Source organism: Grampus griseus (genome assembly GCF_964374135.1).
Source record: "Grampus griseus genome assembly, chromosome: 2".
In the NCBI taxonomy this organism is placed as follows: Eukaryota; Metazoa; Chordata; class Mammalia; order Artiodactyla; family Delphinidae; genus Grampus; species Grampus griseus.
The window spans coordinates 113,476,093-113,499,593 of record NC_139018.1 but is presented as its reverse complement, the minus strand read 5'-3'; the positions used below and the strand labels follow the sequence as shown (position 1 = coordinate 113,499,593).

Below are 23,501 nucleotides of genomic sequence, written 5' to 3'. Positions count from 1 at the left end.
AATCTCTCTCCTCTTGCTCTTCATTGCAGTGGTGGACCAGGTGTGTAGAGGTCCTATAATCACCGTAGCCCTGGAGGGAGGTACAGATCCTCTTGACTTCTTGCCTCTTCCTCCTAGTAGCTCAGACTCCAGGCTGTGAGCTGTTCTAGGGCAGAACACCAAGGGTGTACCTCTTCCTTCACTTATTCATTCTAGGACCTCTTCTTTCAAAAGAGAGATCTGAAAAAGAAAGGGATACAGATTCCAGTCAAACCTTAAAAAGAGGGGCTGTCCTTACTGCCCCCTTGGGTCTCTCCTGGCCCAGCTCAGGTGCCCAGAGCCCTGTGCATGGTGTTCTTTTACAAGGATGCTGATTTCCAAGACCCCATTTCTTGAGCCAAAAGGTGATGGTCCAGGTTTCCATTCTTTTGAAGCCCTACTGTGGCAAATTAACACAACAGATTACGCATAAGGCGCTAAATCAAGAGCTTCATGAAAGCAGATGGAAGTTTTCTTCATTTCTATGCCCCTGTCCCTGGTTTCTGGGTCACATTTGAAGGGCTGAGATGGAACTCAATATAAAGCTAAATGTGAAAAGGTGGCAGGGTTTCAAACATACTGGCATTTCAGTAGCTCCCTTTATTCATTCAACAAATATTTGGATGCTTACTATGTGCAGGGCATATTCTAAGAGGCATAGAGGGCAGTGGATTTCAAACTTTAGTGAACCTCAGCATCGCTTGGAGGGCTTGGTAAAGCACAAAGTTCTGAACCATAGCTTCTTAATCAGGAGGTCTGCGTGGGCCCTGAGAATGTGCAATTCTAACAAGTTCGCAGGTAAAGCTGGTGCTGTTGGTCTGGGGACCACACTCTGGGAACCACTAGAATGAGGCACGGCAAGAGCCAAGTCCCTGACGTCACAAGACGCACAGTGTAGAGGGTGCTTATGCCATACAGACCTACGGTGGAGGTTTCGGTCGTCTGTGCAAGTCAGAAGGGGAAACGCGCAGGGGGCACAGAAGCCCCTTAAGCTGCTGTCTGGGCCTGCCACCCCCAGAGTCATCCACAAACTGTGAAGTCAGATGTGCCGCGCCCCTCCCCTCCTCGGGGCCGCCTGGAAAGGAGCGGGCGGGAGGAGGGAGCCCTGGCACATCACTCGGGCTTGGGCCGTGTGAGCATCGGGCGCGCACTGTTAGGACCGGGGGGTCGGGGAATCAGTCCCGGACAGGCCTCTGCGAGAGGAGAGCAGAGGACAGCACCTTCCCCCTACGCGACCCCGTCTGCGCTGGCGCTCGGTAGGCCGTCGGGGTGGTGGCAACGGCGGCGCGGGGCGGGGCGCCGCGACCCCCGTCCTTCCGGGGCAGAGCCGCTCGCGTCGCCTCCGCCCCCTCGTCGCAGTAGTCCTCGCCCGGCTGGCTCGGCCTCGCGGCGCGGGGACCCGGCGGCGCCGCAGACCCGGCCGGCCCGCGAGCCATGGCCCAGCCCGGCGAGGAGGCGCTGTCCGGGCCCGAGACTGCGGTGCAGATCCGCGTCGCCATCCAGGAGGCCGAGGACGTAGAGGAGCTGGAGGACGAGGAGGAGGAGGGGGCGGAGGCGCGGGGCTCGGGGGACCCCTCTCGGTACCTCAGCCCAGGCTGGGGCAGCGCCAGCGAGGAGGAGCCGAGCCGCGGGCACAGGTAAGCGCGGCGGCAGGGCCCTGGCCCAGGTGGGAGTCGCCGACCCCGAGTCCCGGCCGAACCCCACTTGGGGGAGCACAACTCCGCGGGCATAGCGGGTCGTCTCCCCCCCACTGCCCCCCTGCCCCGAGACGCTGCTCTGGGCCGTCCCAAGGAGTCAGAACTGGCTTTTGGCGGTTGCTGGTGACCAGGTCCGCAGCCTTTAACCCCACCAAGGCTCTCGGAACTGGCGGCGGGGATCTGAGGGGCCTAGACGTGGGCATGCTCTGGGACCCAGGGGGAAGTCCTTCCTGGACCATCCTCGCCATCTCTTCAGCCCAGAGGGAGACTCTCCTTCCCTGAGCTCACCCAAAGACCCTCCAAAAAGCCTAGCCCAACCCAGTCTCCACTTCCGAAGCAGGCCCACCTCCCCATGAGAGTGGTCCCACCTAGCCTTCACTGCCATCATTTCCTGTCTGCTTATCAGTCCAAGTGGGGTTGGGGGGCCGGCCAGGCACAGCTGACACTTGCTGCTGGGGGATCCAAGGAGGAGTGATTTCACCGTGTAGAGTTCATTTGCCCCATTTGGAATCAGTTCAGGGCTTGCTGCTTCATCCTCCCCTGCTGGGGGATTCCCATTTTCATGCCCCTTCTCCATCTGAGTTCTAAGCTTGCATCATCTTGCTGCCTTGGCGTTGGGTTCCTGGGTAATGGGTAGTCTAGCACAAGAAACCACCTGTCTAAGCTCACCTCTGGGCCCTGAGCTTTATTTTCAGCCAGAGAGAGACCTTACTCTTGTGTCCACTAACACCCAGGCCTTTCAGGACTGTGATTTTTTTCCTGCTGTTGAAAGGAGCTGCAGTATGGAGCATCCCTAGCAATAAGAGTAGGGCAGTGACAGAACTTGCAAATAATGGGAGATCCCAAGAGGCATCTATTAAGAGTCCTCTTTGCACATGCTTTGAGCTACCAGAGCTCTGCAGGATTATTCCCCGGCAGGCATATATTTACTTCATTGGGAGAACACTCAACCCAAGGGCATGAGGATCCTGGGGCTAGAGCCATTCCCCTTCACTGCCTGACCCTTCCCTAGTGGAAGAGGTCTAGATTTAAGGACCCAGAACTTCAGGACATTCAGATAGAGGTATTCGAGCAGGAAAGTCCAGCCCAGTGGTTTAGTGCAGCAAAGCTGGGCAACAGCAGGTGACATGACAGATTAGTACATAATATCAGCACTTTACTGTAAAGTCTGATTCATTCATTCACTCACCTGTGTGCTGAGTATTGAAAGTATAAAAATAATGAGTCACTGACATCTCACAATCTTGAGAAGGCAGCCGCTTAGTCAAATCATTTCAGAGGTCATGTAAAATAGTCCAGGGTGGCTTATTCTGCTGAATCTATTTGCCTGTAACTGTGGCAAAGAGCTGTCCCCTATCCCGGGTACTACATTTTGAGACTGTACCATTAGCAGGGATTAAAGCCCTACTTATTTCTTGGGAACCCCTATGGAGATCTAGAAGAACACGATCCTTTCTTCGGGCGTGGGGTGGTTCTCACCCCAGAGCCACCCTTCTCTCCCAGCTCCAGGGGCTGGAGTCTCATGGAGCATTCAGTCTGAAGCCTTTCCTGCTGCCCACTGGCATAGAGTTGACTCCAGAAAAATCCCTGGGGCTCTTCAGGGTGGTGGAGCTGACAGAGCCCAGCGGGCAAACATCCAGAGCACAAGGAGAGTGCAGCCAAGAACAGGAGCCACGCTGTCCCCTGCTTGAGCCAGCCTGGCACAGCAGCGGCCACCACCCTGTGTGGACACTTCTGGGCTCCCAGAGCCTGCAGGAGAAAGCCCAGGTTCCCATATTCGCTGGTTGAGATGGGTATCCACCCGTATCGTCCCTCAGCCATTGCTTCCTTCCCTGCCCGTTTTAACAATTCGTGCTCCCCCAGTGCTGACCCCCACTAGGTCCCTGAACACAGGTTGCTGTTTTGTGTCCACATGTCTTTGTGCTCCCACCTCAGGTCCCTCTGGTTAAGTTCTAGTAGCCTTAAAACTTCGCTGCCTCTTCCCCACCATCCTCAGTCCCTACCCCAAAGCCAAGTTTGTTTTCTCTTCTTCGTGTTGCTGTAGTACTCTGTACACACCACAGTTGTAATTCTATAGTTTTGTCTCCCTCATAAGAATATGAGCTCCATGACTTCAGGGACCGCGCTTACCTGGTTTTCATTGCATCCTCAGTGCCCAGCACAGCACCTGCCACGTAGTGGGTGTTCTATAAATATTTGTTGAATGAATGTGTGTCTCTCTCATAGCACTCACTCCATCAAGTTGAAATATTTGTGTGTTTCTCCTCTTCTAGACAGTGAGATCTTTGAAGGCAGAGACCTTGTCTTAATCTTCTCCGTATCTTCAATACCTAGCACCATCTCTCTAGTCTTACCCCGATCTTGCCCACTAAAAAGATGTCTTTTCTTTTATTCTCACCTTTTTAACATAAAAAATTTCAGACATAAAATGTGAAAGAGTTAGTAACCTGAGCATTTGTATACCTGCCATCTAGACTAAACAGTTGTTAGTATTTTGCCATATTTGTTTGATGGATGTATAATGTGTGTGGTTTCCCCTGAACTATTTGAAAGTATGTTGTACACAAGACTTATACCCTAAGTACTTCATTTTGTAGCTCTCTTAATAATGACATTTTCTTATAAAATCATAATACTACTACTGCAACTAAGAAAATTAACAATAATTCCCTAACATAATCCCTAAAATAATCTAATAGTCAAGTTCCACGTTCATGTTTCCCCCAATTGTCCCACATTGTATTTTACAGCTGTTTCTTTTTCACCTCAAACCAGAACCTCAGATCGAGACAGTTGTCTATTATATCTCTTTAGAATCTTTTAATCTAGAGCATCCCCACTTTTTTTTTTTTAATGCTTTCCTATTTTAGATAAGAGCCCAGATGTCTTGTTGAATGTTTCACAGTTTGAACTGGTCTGGTTATGTTCTCATCGTCTAGCTTAACTTGCTCCTTTGTACCATGTGTTTCCCATAAACTCAAGTTAGCGCAGAAGGCTTGATTAGATTCAGTTAAACATTTTGGCAAGAAGACTCTTTGGGCACTCCCATAAATTTATTGTATCACCCAGGCAGCATACACCATTAGTGATGCTAAATTTGACTTTCTTGGTTAAGGTGATCCCTCCATTGTGATTAACAAGTAACATCTGGTCTTCTCGAGAATATTCTTTCACCAGGACATTTCACCTAATGATGTTAGCATCCACTGATGATCTTTGCTTGAGTCAGTTCATCGGGGATTACATATTGGTGATTTCCTCATTTTATCATTCTTTGTACATTTATTAGCTGACATTCGTATGTAAAATAGAGCTTTCCCTGATCACCTGGGATTGAACAAGAGTCCCTCGTAAAGAGGCAAACAGAAATGAGCACTTCCTTGCCTTTTCCCCCTCAGTTTATTTTTTTCCCCTCAGTTTATTTTTATTTTCTTCCAGTTTTATTGAGATATAATTGACTACAGCGCTATATAAGTGTAAGTTGTACAAAATAATGATTTGACTTACATGCATCATGAAATGATTATCGCAATACGTTTAGTGAACATCCATCATCTCATATAGACACGAAATTAAAGAAATAGAAAATAATTTTTTTTCCTTGTGATGAGAACTCTAAGGCTTTACTCTCTTAACATCTTTCATATAACATACAGCAGTATTAATTATATTTGTCATGTTGCACATTATTTCCCTAGTACTTATTTATCTTATAACTGGAAGTTTGTACCTTTTGACCACCTTCATTCACTTCCTCCTCCTCTCCCCCATCCTCTACCTCTGGTAACCACAAATCTGATTTCTTTTTCTGACTTTGTTTGTTTGTTTTTGAAGTATAATTAACCTCCAACACTATGTTAGTTCCTGTTACACAACATAGTGATTCGATTCTTCTGTACACTTCAAAATGATCACCACGATAAGTCCAGTTACCATCTCTCACCATACAAAGATATTACGTAATTTTTGACTCTATTCCCCACACTGGACGTTTCATACCCGTGACTCATTTATTTTGCAGCTGGAAGTTTGTGCCTCTTAATCTCCCTCACCCATCTGTCTCCTCCCTCTACTTCCCTGCAACCACCAGTTTGTTCTCTGTTTCTGTTTTCTTATGTTTGTTCATTTGTTTTTTAGATTCCACATATAAGTGAAATCATACAGTATATGTCGTTCTCTGTCTGACTTATTTCATTTAGCATAATACCCTCTAGGCCCATTCATGTTGTCGCAGATGAGAAGATTTCATTCTTTTTTATGGCTGAGTAATATTCCATTGTGTGTATATGTGTGTGTGTGCATGTATATATATATATATATACACGCACCTAACCACAGCTTCTTTATCCATTCATCCATCTGTTTATGGATACTTAGGTTGCTTCCATATCTTGGCTGTTGTAAATTATGCTGTGGTGAACATAGGGGTGGATATATCTTTTCTAATTAATATTTTCATTTTCTTCGAATAAATACCCAGGGTAGAATTTCTAGATCATATGGTAGTTCTATTTTTAATTTTTAAGGAATCTCCATACTGTTTTCCATAGTGGCTGCACCAACTTACATTCCCATCAGTGGTGCATGAGGGTTCCCTTTACTCCACATCTTTGCCAACACTTGTTATGTAGTTGTTCCGTGATACCTTTTCCAGAGTTGGTACATACCTATATATGTTTTCGACCTGTCCTCCTGAACCTTTATTTTTTGAATCTTCCCTCATGTTTTTATATTGCATTATCAATTTGGTTGCCTTTTTGAACCTTTTCAGATTCATTATCATTTTCTAGAGACGAGTCAAAAGAAACTTCACACAATGGTACTGGACCCTAGTGTTTTTCATAAATGTTATTTTCTCCTTTGTGTTCACTATCCTCCATGTTGCTGTCCATCATTTTCCTGGTCTTGGTGACCCAACCAACATATAATAGACCATTGGCAAGGATAGATGATGAGTCCAAAAATTTTTCTGTACTGAAAGTCTTAGTGAGGAGCTCATTACTCCACCATTTTAGTTTGGGTATTTTCCTTCGTAAGGTATCATCTGATTAACCACTCAATTAACAGCCAAAGTAGCTTGAAATTTTATGAGAAAAGCAGCCTTGGAGATCTTATCCTGCCCTTATTTCTCCAAATCATTTACAAATATAATAGATATTTCAACACTGGTCTGTGGAGCACAATTAGCTGTTTCGAAATGTACCCCTTATTTCTATGCTTTGTTTCCATTTCTAGCAAGTTTACAGTCATAACAAAAGAACTCATCATCGCTCCCAATTTATAATACTTTATTTAAAGCAAAACAGTAACGCAAACGTAAAACTTTTTCACAGTCCTCTTGAAAGGCCACTAGCAACATATTCACCAGGAACCATACTTTCTCCCTAAAAGAATTCTGATAGGTGTGATTTGCCCATACAGAAACAATTCACTTTACCTTGGTGATGCTTTTTAAATTCCTACTACGTGCAAGGCTCTGGGTAGAATGAAAGAAACCAATATGAATCCTACCCTCCCAGAACTTAGAGTTCAGGGCATTAATAAGATATGCACACAAGTAGCTCTGATACAAGTAGAGGCAAGTATTAGGAGAAGTTGACATGATTTCCTTCCTGGGAGAGTTATGTTTGAGATGGGCCTTGATGTGTGACTAGGATTCGGACCTGAGAGAGAGGGGCAAGGTATTCAAGGAGATGGGAACAGCATGCACAAAGGCATAGAGTCCAGAAACCTTGTGATATGGGGAACTATATGTCTTTATTTGCTTGGAGCAAAGGATCTGCAAGGAAATAGAAATGCATTTGGAAGCTGGTTACAGCCACATTCTAAGTGAATCTGAATAAAGAGCTAAGGATTTTGGATTTTATTTAATAGGAAATAGGAAACATTATTAGTATCAAGACAGAGCAGTGGCATTTTATAGCTGTTCTTGAAAACGTGTAATAAGGCACAGAACGGAAGAGACTGTAGCCCAAAATACAACAGGAAGTGACAGGAGGTGGGAAGAAAGAACCCTAGAGAGGCTGTGGTTGGGAAATACGCAAAGGAGGCAAGAGTGAAAAGGGATGCTAATATCTGAGAGGTAATTTAAATTCTTCCTTTAGAACAATTGCCCAGCCTCTCTACCTGCCAATGAAAGGTAGTAGACAATATACCCTTTACTTCCCAGGGGAAAAAAGAAACAAGATTATTTCCTAAAGGAATTGAGTGAACTGAGTGGTGATCTAGGGCTGCTAAGGTAGAGCTGGTACCTGATATAGGGCTCCTACTTAATTGTTCCCTTCCAGTTCACTCTGAAGTGAAGCCTGCCAATTGGCATGCCCCACCCATGTATATAGAGCCACCTAAGGAAGAAAAACAATAGGAGTGTACATATTCCTAGGGGGCCCTCACAAACCACCAAGAAAAAGCAACCCAGACTTCATTCTTCAGAATGAATAACTATGGAGCCATAGTTCCCTACTCCTTATGTGTGGGCTTCCTTCCAAGGTGTACCATATGGAAAGGGGGGGAAAAGGAGTCACTTTACAGTGGAGTCGTATGACAAACACTACCTCAGTCAGGTGATCAGGGTCAACATCCACAATTATCAGTCTTTGGATAGAATGGGCCCTTTATATGATGTGATGAGAATGGAAATTTACATCAGTGGTCCTCTTCCCAAAAACTCATATCCCCAGTCTAATCATGAAAAAAGTATCAGACAAATCCCAATTGAAGGACATTCTACAATATACCTGACCAGTACTGCTCAACATTGTCAAGGTCATTGAAAACAAGGAAAGTCTGAGAAAGTGTCATAGCCAAGAGAAAAGAGGAGCCTAAAGAGACACAATGGATAAATGTAACGTGGGATGGGATCCTGAAACAGAAAAAGGCTATCAGGTAAAAACTAAGGAAATTTGAATAAAGTATGGACTTTAGCTAATGATAATGTATTAATACTAGTTCCTTAAGTGTCCCACACTAATGCAGGCTATTAATAATAGAAGGATTCTGGTGTGGGATATGTGGGAACTCTATGCTATTTTCACAACTTTTCTGTAAATCTAAAACTATTATAAAATGAGTTTATTTTAAAAATATTTTTAAAAAGAAAAAGATGGCTGTTTACCAGCCACGTGAAGAAAATCAGTGACATGAAAATTAAATGGAAAAACTAACCCCAGAGGATACAGAGGGAACACTGTTGGAAACAGAAGAGGCTGTTAAAAATTATATACACTCCAGTTAGTACCCTGAGAGAATTTAAGATAGTGTATCCACAAAATAAGAACAGGATGCTCTTAAAAAGGAACGATCTGAAGACATAAAAGAATTTTTAAAGACTAAATAATTACTGAAATTTTAAAAATTCACTGGAAAAGGTTGGAAGATAATGTCAAGGAAATCTCTTCGCATATAAATCAAAGACAAAGGCACAGACAGACAATGTGATAGAAAATAATAGGCATAGAAGATCAGTCCAAGTGGTCAGTCAACTGACAGTATTTTAAGAAGAGAACTGTAATCTTAGCAAATGCCTTCTCCCTGCAGTGACCAATGTTTATATGGTAATAATAATGACCTACAACTGATTGACTTTCAGAGTTTAGTATCTATCTATAGACAAAGCATGAAATAGTAGTTCCAGAATAGACTGTAAATATTATGAACCATGACAAAATGAAATAAAGGCACATCTGATAAAATTTGGGAAGTTGGAAATGTAAGGAGAGTTGAAGGAAAAGGAGGGGTAATAATATGCACATCATATGTTGTGAGGAATTGGGAAATATTTTTTTAATGTTGGTGGAATAAGAAAGAGAATTCCAAGTATATTATTTAAAACACATAGAGAAGGCTAATAGAAAAACCAAAAATAATATAAAAATTTTAAAGTTGAAAGAAGAGGCTTTTCAGTGACCCCAAATCCTTCTTTTGTATAATAGGACATCAACAAAGAATTTCAGAAATTGGCAAGTGATACATAGAGCTATACAGCAACTCTCATAGGAATTAAATGGTTGAATAGAGGTTGCATCTAGGAAAGAGGAGTGGAGAGGGGGATTGTTGCTCTCTTTATAAGTTTTCTACTATTTTATTTCAGTTGGTTCTATGTATATGTATTACTTTAATTTTTAAGAATTATTTTTTGATGAGCTATTAATAGGGTCCAAGGGAGAAGTAATGAGAACAGTTGGAATGGAAAAGAGAGAACAGATGGGAGACACTGCAGAATAAAATCAGCACTTGATAACTGACTCAATGTGGGGGCAAAGGGAAGGCTGAAAAATGCATCTTAGGTTTTGAGTCTAAGCACATAGAAGAGAGTGTAGGGAAAGTCATTTGTGGGACAGTATGGGAGGGAAGATAATGTGATTATTTTAGGAAAGTTGTAATTGACAAAAAGTTGTCAATGTTCATATATAAAGAATACAAACTTCTTTAATGTTTGTGAAGGATACATGGTCTTTTGTGTTCGAAGGCTGTTACAAGAACCAGGAAACAGTGCCGCAGGCTCCCCTATATAAAACAGGCTTTCCTGATCTTCCAAGATTCCCCTTGGGAGATGTACAGTTGCTGCTGACAGCACCCATGCAGAGGGAGGGGTCCTCTGGGGGCAAGAAGCTCACCTCTGCACTCACACAGAGGCTTTCTGTCACCTCCCAGTACTACCCACCTGTTCTGGAATTTCTGGTTAGTTGCTCACCAGGTGCAAATACTGACACACAGTCACCTCCCAACACATTATGGATTATTCACTGAGCGATTGTGTGAAAAGAAGATGAGGTTCCCAGGTAGAATGTCTCTTGGTAAACAGGCCCAGGCTTTGGTCCTACCTGAGGCTGAGTTCTGCAGAAGGTGACAGCTTGATTCTGGACATATTGATATTGAAGCAGTATCAGGCTACCCATGTGGAAACGTCCAGCAGGCAGTTAGGAATTGAGGACTGGACTCAGGAGTGAGAGCAGGATGGAGGAGTAGGAGGAGAGGCAGACTTGAATCAGATGAGCCAACCAGTGACTGAAGTGTCGAGGTTGCCAGGGGATAAAGAACCAAGGAAAGATCCTTGGCAAATACCTACATTTCAAAATGGGGGAGGAAGAAGATCCTGAAAGGGCAATCAGATGGGAAGAAAACCCAGAAAAGAACAACTCATGTAAGCCCAGGGGGAGAATATCAAGAAGAAGGTGATCAACTGTGTCCCATCCTGCAGCCAGGGGCAAGAGACCAAGATGGAGAAAAGGCGCCCAGATATAGCAAATGAATTCTTTGGTGGATGTCCAGACACACAGAACAAGTCTGAGGAAGGTCTGGGCAAGTCTGATTGGATGAACTTGATTTTCTTAATCAAGTCGGAGGTAGAATCATCTGCAGGGAGTAAAGTCTTCCCGTGGCTGACCTTGGGAAGAATGGGAGGGTCTAGAATAGGCACTGGAGAAAGTGAGAAAGTGCATCATCTTCCTTCCATTATGTTTTATTTGTGTGTAAGTTTACTTTTAGTGATGGCATCAACTGCTCTGGTTAGGAAGTAGGACTTATTGGTCTGTGAGTCCCTTTAATGGTCTGGTCACCTGTGATATACTAGCCATTTGTACTAAGTTGGGCCATTTTGCTTATGCCTCTGAGTCCACCCAAAACTCTTCGCTGGTCGTTATCACACACCTCACCCCATCCCCTGCTATTCATTGTCATCCTTGTCAGCTGGGCCCAGAATTTCCTATGCATTCTTAGTTATTTCATCTGGTATATTCAACCTATCCATTTTAACTACTATCTAGGGTGTACACTTTCTGTAATAAAGTGAAAATTTGTACTTTCCATCTGGCATTTTCTTTTTCATTTCATTGATTTTCCCACTGACACTTTTCCTTTGGTGTGTTTTGAGCACCTCTTTTCTCAGTGTAGTGTTACTATCCTAGTATTCGGCTGTAAGTAGTAGAAGACCCAAATAACAGTGAATTAAACAAATAGGATTTTATCTTTCTCATGTAATAATCATAATTATGCAAGTATGTAGTTATAGTAGTTGGTTCAGCAACTCAGTAATATCAGAAGCAATAATGTCAATAAATTAGGCCAAGCTGATTCTCCTGACCTTTTCCTTATGGTAATAAAATAGCTGCTACAGCTCCAACCATTACATCCACACTCAAAACAGATAAAAGGGGAAGGGACAAGGCCAAGACCAAGAGATTTTCACTTGTATGTTATTGGCCATAACATGACAAATGGCTACCACCTGGAAGAGAGACTGGGAAAGTGAGCATTTAGTTTTTATAACCTCCGTAGTAAAGGAGGGCAAGTAAGAAAGAGTTTGCTATTAGCTGTTGGGTGAGTCAGACTGGTGTCTGCCACAGCTACCTTTTAGGGACTTTTAAAATATTCAACTTATCTACTGTTTAAATTGCACTTGACCTGTTATATCTAATGGGCTGCCTTAACATATTCCCTTAGTTTATCATCCCATTTTTAAAAAGCCTTTTGAAGAAACATACTTTTAAAGTTAGTCTCTCAGACTGTTTTTTTTTCCTTTAGTACATACACATTTGTCTTCTGACATCAGTAAGGTATTTTAAAAACCATTTCCAGACTCTCTACAGGCAAATAACTAAAACTCTTCATTTTTAAGATCTACAAGTACCTGTATTTTATGCTAAATGTAATTTCTGAAATTGAAAAATTGTGAGATAGATTTAGTTTTTTTTTCTCCTGCCAGAATATTCGATTTTTTTCTCATTTGGACTCTTATACAATTGCTTTTTTTTTAAGGTTGTGAGCCAGTGAAAATTTTGCTGGAGTTGAAGAACGTGCGGAGTCAAGAACGATTTGTGGGGAGGGGAGAATAGGAGTATGTGTGAAAAGCATCTTGGCAATGGCAGAGCAACATAAATGTTAATAGAGGATGTTGTTTTTCTTTTTTAATGATCTTCTGTTCTTGTTAAAAATGAAAGCTTGACCCATTGACAGATGAATGGATAAAGAAGAAGTGGTGCATATATACAATGGAATATTACTCAGCCTTTTCCGGCTTTAAACTGTCACATTCATAGGTTCTTTTACTTTATGAACCTTTTTTTTTTAATTGGTTATTTATATGAACTCTCTGAGCCCTTTTGGGAGCCTGGCAAGTTCTCCCAACACAGTGGAAGTACCTTGGATGCTTTAGGAAGACTAGGATGCTTTAGGGGGATTAGGTTTGTGCATCTGTCCCAAGAGATGCTCTTTCTGCTTGGAACATGTTGATGGAGGCTCTGGGTCTGATAGTCAATGTTATTAGACATCAAATTGCCACAAAGGAAAGTAGTTCTTTTTCTTTTCTCTGGAAGTAATTTTTAACCAATACTTTTTATTGAATAATAAATATAGTATTTATATAATACATAATTTGGTAATTAAATATACAAAAGGGAACTCACCTTTGATAACTTCTAATATGGTCAACTATGATGTGGATAATCACAAATTCCTTAAATATTTATGGTCTTGAAGATTCTATAATCTCTTCATGAAAGATTGGCCTTCCTAAAGAAGCTTTGCCCAGGATTTCTTTGCCTTGTTCTCATGTCCTAATATTCTCGGAGAGAGGGAGAGGAAGTATGTCCAGGTGGAGCTGCTGGGGGGCAGGGGGGTTCATTTAGAAAGGCCCCAGTGAATAGGTTGTTTCCAGATTTCCGGCAGTGTCCCAACAAAATGTGGAAGGTATCATGTGTGCTGACTTTGGAGACAGAAAATTTGAGTTTGAAACCTATATCTGCCCCTTATGGCTGAACAAATGAGTGTGTCTGTCACTTAGTGAGCCCTGAGGGTATGTCAGGTACTCTTCTAGATATTTCCATGAATTAATTAATCTTCACACAAGTCTATCAAGAAAGTGACTATCATGAGTCCCAATTGATAGCTAATGGAACTGAAGTATGGCAGTGAAGTTCCTTGCCTAAGTTGACTCAGCTAATAAATGCTGGTGTCAGGATTCAAACCCAGGCAGCCTAACTCTAGAACCAGGACTCTTAGTTACTCTGCTAAACTATCTTCTAGAAACCGGGATTTGTGGGGAGGGGAGAATAGGAGTATGTGTGAAAAGCATCTTGACAATGGCAGAGCAACATAAATGTTAATAGAGGGTGTTGTTTTTCTTTTTTAATGATCTTCTGTTCTTGTTAAAAATGAAAGCTTGACCCATTGACAGATGAATGGATAAAGAAGAAGTGGTGCATATATACAATGGAATATTACTCAGCCATAAAAAGGAACGAAATTGGGTCATTTGTAGAGATGTGGATAGATCTAGAGACTGTCATACAGAGTGAAGTAAGTCAGAAAGAGAAAAACAAATATCGTATATTAACGCATATATGTGGAGCCTAGAAAAATGGTACAGATGAACCGGTTTGCAGGGCAGAAATAGAGACACAGACGAAGAGGAGAACAAATGTATGGACACCAAGAGGGGAAAGCAGCGGGGGGTGGGGGGTGAAGAATTGAGAGATTGGGATTCACATGTATACCCTGACGTGTATAAAATGGATGACTAATAAGAACCTACTGTATAAAAAAAATAAATAAAATGAAATTTAAAAAAAATGAAAGCTTGATTTCTTAGCTAGTTGGGGGCAAAAATCTCTCCCCTTGTGGCCATGTGATTCTCACTTCTGAGGAGCCCAGTTCACATGTGACCCATTACGGTTTCCTAGGGCTGCTGTAACAAAGTGCCACAAACTGGGTGGCTTAGAACAACAGAAATTTATTGCTTCATGGTTCTGGAGGCTGGAAGTCTCCTCTCCGAGGAGACTCTCTCTCTGAGAAGATCAGGATGTCAGCAGGGGCTTGCCCCCTCTTGAGGCGCTAGGGAAGGGTCTGTTCCAGGCCTGTTCCCTAACTTCTGATGGTTTGCCGGCTGGCAATCTTAGACATTCCTTGATCTCTGCCGCACCACCCCAACCTCTGCCTTCATCTTCACGCGGTGTTCTCCCTGTGTGCGCGTGGATTAGGGCCCACCCTACTCTGGGGTGACTTCATCTCTAACTAATGACATCTGCAAGACCTTTTCTCCAAATACCATCACACTCTGACATATGGGGGGCGGGACTTCAACACATGAAACTTGGGGGCTACGGTTCAACCCCTAACACCTCGTGTCCCCTTCTGGTCTCAGTGGCACCACGACAAGTGGGGGCGAGAACGAGCGTGAAGACCTGGAGCAGGAGTGGCAGCCCCCGGACGAGGAGTTAATCAAGAAACTGGTGGATCAGATCGAATTCTACTTTTCTGATGAAAACCTGGAGAAGGACGCCTTCCTGCTAAAGCACGTGAGGAGGAACAAGCTGGGGTATGTGAGTGTCAAGCTACTCACATCCTTCAAAAAGGTGAGACTTCATTCTCAGAAGCCGCTTTGAGGATTTCAGAGGTGCTTTGGGTTGTGGTTCTCAATATTTTTTACCCCCTTGAAACCTGATGACTAACGACTTTTTATTTCCTCCAAGCCCTGAAAAAGGGGAAAATGATCAAGAGAAGGGATTTAGGATCATTATTAAGAATATCCTCCCACTCTATTAAAAGGGTCCTGGGTGTTAGGACAAGTCTCAGCTGGTGGCAGTTATGAAATGACATTACTTGTTCTTAGCAAAGTTCAGGCACTCTTGCCGGACAAGTGGGTGGCCAGGAGGATGCTGTGCCAGGACAGGGGGCTCAGTGACCTTGAGAGACACCTACCCAGCCTAGAATTATCTGAAATCAAAGCTCTTCATTTGCCAAGTTGAATAAATAAGAGGAGGAAGGGGCTCTGGGAGAGGAGCCTCCTCCAAGACATCAGCCTCCTTTGCTGTGTAATGCCAACATCCTCATCTATAGAATGGAGATGTAGGATATCTACCGCATGTCTCTGCTGTATAGATCCAGCAACTGGGTTGTGAATTCCCTGCTTCTTGAAGAGTTAACAGGCCGGTTGGAGTAAGAACTCTGTGTCTCCCTTGGGGAAAGTGTATTTACTAGAATGGAAAAGCCCACGTGGCCTGTTGCATAACAGGATGTGTAACGAGTGGGTCCCAGCCAAGTTGCCTGTGTTCTTTGTCAGAGAACACTGGAGGAGAGCTTTCCTCCCGGAGCTCTTCTCTGCCTCGCCCGCTGGAATACTCTGCCCTCTTCTCTTGATTTCTTTCCTTTATTCGTTCATCAAACATATTTTCTCTGTATGCTGAGTGCTGTGTTAGGCACAGGATATACAAAATGAACATGTCATTCCCCCGTGCCCTGGCAAAGTCCAATAAGGGGCACAGACCAGTGAAGGATCACAATATGACCATCAACAGTACTGCAATAGAAAGAACAAAGTACTGTTTGGAGCTAATTGATCAGAGCAACTAACCCTGCCTGGAGAATTGAGAAGTCTTCCCGGAAGCAGTGACGTTGAAATAGGATCTTGAAGGATGAGTAGGAGTTTTCAAGTACAGGAGAAGGGAAAGGGCATTTCATGTTGTAGAGGAAAAACCTACTCTTCTTCCTCACAATACTTCTGCCACCAGATGTGGGGGAGGTTTTTGCCCATACCAAGCAATTCTGTGACACCCAGCTGGGTGTCTTACAGTTTAACCCAATTCTGACACTGTCTACCTGGGGATAGCATCAGATCCCTACAGGTTAAGGGTTCTGCACCACACTTTAGATGCCAGTCACAAGGGATCCCCAGGGATCCACAACTTCTGTCTGACTTGGCTACAAATCCGAGGTTCCCATGACCTCCGCCCTCTTGGATTAGATTATTTGCTACAGCTGTTCACAGAACTCAGGAAAAGACTTAATTAGATTTACCAGTTTATTAAAGGATATGATAAAGGATACAAAGGAACCACCAGACGCAGAGATGCACAGGGCAAGGTCTGAGAGGGTCCCAAGTGTGGGAGCTTCTGTCCCCATGAAGTTGGGGTATGACACCTTCCTTAGGATATGTTCACCAACCTAGAAGCTCTTCGAACCCTGAACTTTTGGGATTTTTATGGAGTCTTTGTCATGTAGAATGATCAATTATTATTATAATAATTATCTTATTGTATAATAATAATAATACGGATATTATTACATCCATTTCCTGCCCCTCTCCCCTTTCTGGAGAATGTCAGGGCTAAAAGTTCCAAGCTTCAAATCATGGCTGGTCCCATCCAGGAGCCCACCCAGAGTCGCCTTATTAGAGCAGAAGATGCTCCTTGTGCTCTATCGCTCAGGAACTTACAAACGTTTTAGGAACTCAGTGCCAGTAACAGGGATGAAGACCAAATATATGTATTTCTTAGTATAAGTCACAGTATCACACATGTCCAGAGAACAGTGAGCAAGCCCTCACATGAAAGTGCTGGGGGGGGAACCCAAAATGGAGCAGCCAGTGGAATCATCCTGTACATCCCTTTATTCCTCCCCAGGGACCCTAAAAGTGAGCCTAATTTTCTTTCCTTTTTAAGTTGCCACTTACTGGATCTTTCAACAGAGAGTTCTCTGTTGAAAACTGGCTTCAGAGTAGACACAGACTCCCCAACACCTCCAAAATGATAGCAAAGACCCTTTTCATTCTAAAGCGTTTCCTGCTAATCATAATAGGAAACATATATGACCAGGGCCATCACAGAGTTTTGGAAAATCTTACCAAGTTCTAGTAATTGCACAAAGATGGCAGCTCTCTGGTTCCTGTTCCAAGGTGGTGCCTGAACACTCCTTCCCCAAGCTCGCAGACCCAGGCCTGGGATGCTCAGACCTAAGAGAGATTCCCAGTGGCCCTGACTCCTGGCTCTGGGCGGTGGGTACTGGGTCCTGCTTCTCTCTGGACTGACCATGGCCTTCCAGCAGCTTCTCCGGCCCTCTGAGTAAGGCCGCCCTGGTCTTCCCCCAGGCACTCCTTGCCCAGTCTTCCCCTGCTCTCCTGAGTGCTCCCTCCATGACTGGCAATGGAGAAGGCCCCCCCATGTTTCACCCCCACAGAGCCATTGTCCTGTGGTCATCTTCTTCACCCTTTCTGGATCCCTCATAGACCCTGTCCACCTGCAGTCCAACTCTCCAAGCCTGGACCTGCTTCTCTCTGCCCTTGGCTCCTGCCACGGTAATCAGCCCATTGATTCTGTGTGTAGGTGACTTGTGATTCCCATACCCTAAGCCCCAGTCTGGGCTGTTTCACCCAGAGGCCACAGGCTAGAGTGGAGAGTGCCCTCTCTCCAGGAGCCTGCCGGTACTACTCAGAGCTCTGCCAGGGCTCCCCCCACCCCGCCCTGTTTGGGAGCCCTCCCTTCTGAGGTCCGGCAAGTTCCTGTTTGGGTCAGGGTGCCTCTGCAGAGCAGCTGCAAGGGCTCCGGGTGATCTCGCCATTCCTGGCTCAGGTTACCCACCCACCCACTCACGTCCACCATTTCTTCGGGATGACTCATTCTCCATGGCATTCCCTTCCCCAGAAGTGGGCCTCTCGAAAATTACTGTTTTACCGTATAAATATAGCTTCCATGCACTGCAACATTGATACGCACAATTTCCACTAAAGGAGGAGGAGTGAGGGACCGTTTCATCATTCTCCTTGACACCCAAGTTGCATTTAATTCCAAGTTGAAACAGCCCACATCATCTTCAGGAGATACTGAAAGACCTTTTGGCACCTTCTGTGTCTTGAATGCAGAAATGTGGAAGCACCACTTCAGAGAAGGATTTGAATGTTAAAATCTCCAGATCCTGTCAAAATGGTAGCCTGTAATATTTGAAATAATGATAGCACATAGTATTTGTTGAGTACTCACTGTGAGCTGGACACTGTCCTAAGTTTTATATATGTAAAATGTGTGTCTGGGGGTAGATCTGTATATATTTCTTTATTCATTTAGTCCTCATGATAGTTCTATGAGGTAGACACTATTAATGTCTTCATTTTACAGATGAGGAAGTTGAGGTACTGAGGGACTGCATAACTCTTCAGGTCTTACTGTCAGTTAGAGGTGGCCTCTGGATTTGTGTTTTCAACAGCCTTGTTCCACAACCTGCAGGTTTAACCTTTAAACTTGCACAGAATAAAATATTTCCATAGCTTGGAAAGATCCGTCGGACAGCACTGTTCTAAACCGTGCTGCCTTGTTTGTAACTGTAGAAAGTGTATTCGTTCACTCACTAGGTTTCTGAGTGCCTGCACATACCGGGTATAATTCTAGTTACTGATGTTCCAGGGGTAAGGAAAGGAGGGAGGGAGATTATAGAGGACACCAGGAGGACAAGGACAATAGGTACCATCTCTGATTTGCTCTGTGTTCTTCAGGTAAAACACCTTACACGGGACTGGAGAACCACAGCACATGCCTTGAAGTACTCAGTGACCCTCGAGTTGAATGAGGACCACCGGAAGGTGAGGAGGACCACCCCTGTCCCACTCTTCCCCAGCGAGAACCTCCCCAGCAAGATGCTCCTGGTCTATGACCTCTACCTGTCCCCTAAGCTCTGGGCCCTGGCCACCCCCCAGAAGAATGGAAGGGTGCAGGAGAAGGTGATGGAACACCTGCTCAAGCTCTTCGGGACCTTTGGAGTCATCTCGTCGGTGCGAATCCTCAAACCCGGGAGAGAGCTGCCTCCTGATATCCGGAGGATCAGCGGCCGGTACAGCCAGGTGGGGACCCAAGAGTGCGCCATTGTGGAGTTCGAGGAGGTGGAAGCGGCCATCAAAGCCCATGAGTTCATGATCACAGAATCTCAGGGCCGGGAGAGCATGAAAGCTGTCCTGATTGGTATGAAGCCACCCAAAAAGAAACCATCCAAAGAGAAGAACCAGGATGAAGAACCCACGTCGAGCATCCACCTGAACAAGTCCCTAAACAGGAGAGTTGAGGAGCTTCAGTACGTGGGGGATGAGTCTTCCGCCAACAGCTCCTCCGACCCCGAGAGCAATCCCACGTCCCCTATGGCTGGCCGGCGCCATGCAGTCGCCAACAAGCTCAGCCCTTCTGGCCACCAGAATCTCTTTCTGAGCCCGAATGCCTCCCCGTGCTCAAGTCCTTGGAGCAGCCCCTTGGCTCAACGAAAAGGCGTTTCCAGAAAATCCCCACTGGCCGAAGAAGGTAGGCCGAACTCCAGCACCAGTCCTGAGACCTTTCGCAAGTGCATGGATTATTCCTCGGACAGCAGCGTCACTCCCTCTGGCAGCCCCTGGGTTCGGAGGCGCCGCCAGGCTGAGATGGGGACACAGGAGAAGAGCCCCAGAGCGAGTCCCCTGCTCTCTCGGAAGATGCAGACTGCAGATAGGCTACCTGTGGGGGTGCTGAGGTTGCCCAGAGGCCCTGACAACACCAGAGGATTCCACAGTGGACACGAGAGGAGCAGGGCCTGTGTATAAATACCTTCTATTTTTATTACCAGCTCCATTGAAAACCTCCTCTGTTTTCAAGGTTCTGACAAATACCTGGCATGACATAGAGTGAAATTAAGTCCCATTGAAAGATTTTGTATACGTGTAGACCTCTTAATTTATATGTTTGTAATATATATGAATTGCCTGGTATGCTCTGGTTTTAAGACCCTCTTCTAGTTCAGAGCACCCATTCCTCCCAGCATGACCATTATTTTGATGATGCCCAACGTGTGTGAATGGCTCTGGAGGGCTGTGGGGCAGAGGCTGCCCAGAGAGGGCCTGGCAGTGGGTCTCTTCTTCGTGGCAGGGTTCTTCTCTCCAGTGACTGAGCCATCCTCAGTTGGCCATGCAAGGGCTTCTTGAAAGCCCAGAGGAGTTCTGTTGTACGATAGCAACTAGTTAAGCCAGTAGCATGGTGTTTTATACCACCAAATGTATGTTTCCTGTCAAGTGAATAAATAATAAAACACCTAACTGGGAGTGCTGGCTCTGAACCCATAGACTGTGCCTGACAAAATCTGTGTGCATCTGACAAGGCTGTGGGTGGTGTCATGAGGCTCTGAGGAGCTTAACAGGGACACATTTCTTGAGTGTGCCCCAGGGCTCTCCTTGGGGCTTCCGGCAGCCTGAGAGGTCAGCAGAGCTTGTGCAGATGTTAGAGCACCACAGTCTTTCATTACAAGGAATCGTACCAAACAAAGGCAGCTTAGTATAGACCAAGTTCTCTAGAAGTGGTCCCCGGACCAGCAGCATTGACACCATCTGGGAACTTGTTAGGAATGCAAATTCTCAGGCCCTACATCAGCAGACTGAGTGAAAAACTCTGAGAGAAGGGCCTGGAATCTGGATTTTAGCAAGCCCTCCAGGTGATTCTGATGCACTCTAGAATCTGAGAGCCACTGGTATGGACAATGGTTGTGGGACTTGAGGTCAGACAGTTTGACTCCCATATCCCCAGCTTACTAGTTCTGTGACCTGAAGAGAGTTACCCGCCCCCCTCGGCCTCGTCGTATCCCTGTGAAGTGCTTTGCCTTGATGTCAGTTTCTGAGATGCAGCTGGCCCTCCATCAGTGTTAGCTCCATTTCAGTGGAAGCTGCCTGGGTGGAGCAGAAACGGTACTGGCCTAGATTTCAGGGTTCGCTTATCCACTTGAACCTTGGGGGATTTTAGGCAAGTCACGTTTAATGGGATTCGTTAATAACTGTTGAACAATGATTGGATGCCAGGGACTATGCTAAGAGTTTTCCATGCATTATCTCATTTAATCCTCCCAACCACCACACAAGAAGGTTCACATGTTATTTCTGTTTCACACTGGAAGAAACAGAAGCTTTGTGTGGGTAACTAAGTTGTCCGAGGTTTACAAGCTAGATGATTGGTGGGGCTTGAACCTAGCAGTCTGGCTCTGGATGCCACACTCTGAACACCAGATGGGTCTCAGAATGCGGAACCTCACCATCCACATTCCACAAAGAAGAAACCCCAAATGGCACTAATATTTATTCAGCACCTTCTATGTGCTAGGCATTTGGCTAGACACATTCTTTCATTTATCCTCTTAGTGTCCCTGTGAGGTATTATTGTACCAGTTTTACTCATGAAGCTGCTGAGGTAGGATAATACCTCAGGCCATTGTGAAAACGGGAAAAGAGAGTGTATTTTTAATTATACAGCTCTGTACAAATTAGCAGGTGATTGTTATCTGGTTAGTAAGATAGTGTGCCCCTAAAGTCCCAGAAGAATTCCTATAAACTGGTAAAAGCCTTCAGGAATTACTCAGATTTGCTATTTCCACCACTACAACTGTAGGTGGCCCAAAGGCTTATATCTGGAGCCCAGGCCTTCTGATCCTGGGCAGTGCCACTCCAGGTCCTGCCCTGGGCCTCCCTCTCTTACCCTCAGTCCCACTCACCCCCTGCCTGGTCCCTCCCACAGCCACTTGCCAGTGGGACACCTGGGCTTCACCAGCTCTTACTGGCCTGGCTACATTCCAGGTGTTCCACCCCTTTACACCCTGGCACACAGCTGCAGCTCTATTTTAAGATCCTCTCCTGTGGATCGTAATTACTTTAAAAAGTACCTACACTCTCACCTTTCTATGTGAATACAGATGAGCTTGGCCTTCTGTCCGTGGCACTGCCCCATGTGACCTTACGAAAGAAACCTGAACTTGAGGTCAGCAGATCTGGATTCTAGTCGTGGCTTTTCTGGTAAGTAACTGTTTGGCCTTGAGCAAGTCATTTCTCTTTGTGAGTCATGGTTTCCCCTTCCAACCAGTGAATAATGGTAAGATGCTCCTTAAATAAGGCCATAAGGCCATGTATGTGAAAGTGTCTTATGAAATGAAAAGTACTTTATAGATGTTAGTCATTACCCTGCTCCCTGATCATCTCCAAAGACAAATCCTCCTTCTGTGCTCTGGTGCTTAACTAGGGCCTCACATGGGAGTCACCTAGAGAGCTTTTTAAAACTGCCTATGCTCACCCTGACATAGTCTGATTTAATTGGTTCTGGGGTGTGGCCTGGGCATTGGTGGTTTTTAAAGCTCCTTGGGTGATCCTGATGAGCGGGCAGTGTTGAGAAGCACTGATTCCTTGGAATGAGGAGGGGACTTGGGATAAATTGAGGGAGTCTCAGAGACACTGATCCCTCCTCCTTATTCCAGGCTGGGGTGTGGTCTCCTTTGTAGACCTCAGTGCAGCCCAGGGACCCTGAGCACCTTGCTGATGAACCTGATCTTCCTAAATCTCTGGCCAGACCTTTAGCTGGGGCATGGGATTCCTGTCTGTGAGCATAGCAGGACTTTCTGGAATAGTTTGACTGGGAGAGTTAGCCAACAGCCTGTTTACAGATGTTTCATTATTTTTAATGAAAACCAGCTCCCTCTCCGTGTGGGGACCGGAAGCCTGCTGTCCATCTCCACTTGTGGTGCTGGTAGAACATCCACATTCCACACACATCCAAAACGCCACCTTGTCTGCCCTCCCCCACCCCCACTGACCCACCCAAGCACAAACCTGCTGCTCCTGACTTCCTATCTCAGCCAGTGACGTCACTGTCCTCCGCGTCCCCCGGACTGGAGAAGAGACCTTGTAGTGTATGTGACGAATGGAGGTTCTGGACTTTGACCCTCTGGGTTCAAATCCTAGTGACCTCTGACAAGTGACTTAGCCTCTCTGTGCCTCAGTTTCCTGTCCCAGGAAAGGTGGACGATGATAATTCCTCATTTAATTTGTCAGAATCAAATGAGTTAATTTTTGTAAACTGCTTGCTAACTTGCACGTAGTAAAAGCTCAAAGAATGTGAGGTCGTCATATTTATACCTTCTTCCTTTTTTCCCACATTCAATCAACAACTCAGAGCTGTTAGTTCCAGCCCTGAAATGTTCCTTCCATGTTCTTTTCCTCCCCACGTGCTTACTTACGTCCATACACCCTCCTCCCTG

General features: G+C 45.0%; 1 protein-coding gene across 1 annotated transcript; it reads left to right on the top strand.

The window, feature by feature from the left end:
- Positions 1-1,399: 1,399 nt before the first annotated feature.
- On the top strand, positions 1,400-20,498 carry LARP6 (La ribonucleoprotein 6, translational regulator). The gene is made up of 3 exons (XM_082647593.1): positions 1,400-1,655; positions 14,854-15,064; positions 18,973-20,498. The coding sequence occupies exons 1-3, from the start codon at positions 1,453-1,455 to the stop codon at positions 20,038-20,040; spliced, it is 1,482 nt and encodes a 493-aa protein (XP_082503719.1). The 5' UTR covers positions 1,400-1,452; the 3' UTR covers positions 20,041-20,498.
- Positions 20,499-23,501: the final 3,003 nt, after the last annotated feature.

Coding starts and splice junctions, on each gene's coding strand:
- LARP6 (XM_082647593.1), top strand. CDS start 1,453: ATGGCCCAGCCCGGCGAGGAGGCGCTGTCCGGGCCCGAGACTGCGGTG. Junction 1,656..14,853: donor GAGCCGAGCCGCGGGCACAG/GTAAGCGCGGCG, acceptor TTCTGGTCTCAG/TGGCACCACGACAAGTGGGG. Junction 15,065..18,972: donor TACTCACATCCTTCAAAAAG/GTGAGACTTCAT, acceptor TGTGTTCTTCAG/GTAAAACACCTTACACGGGA.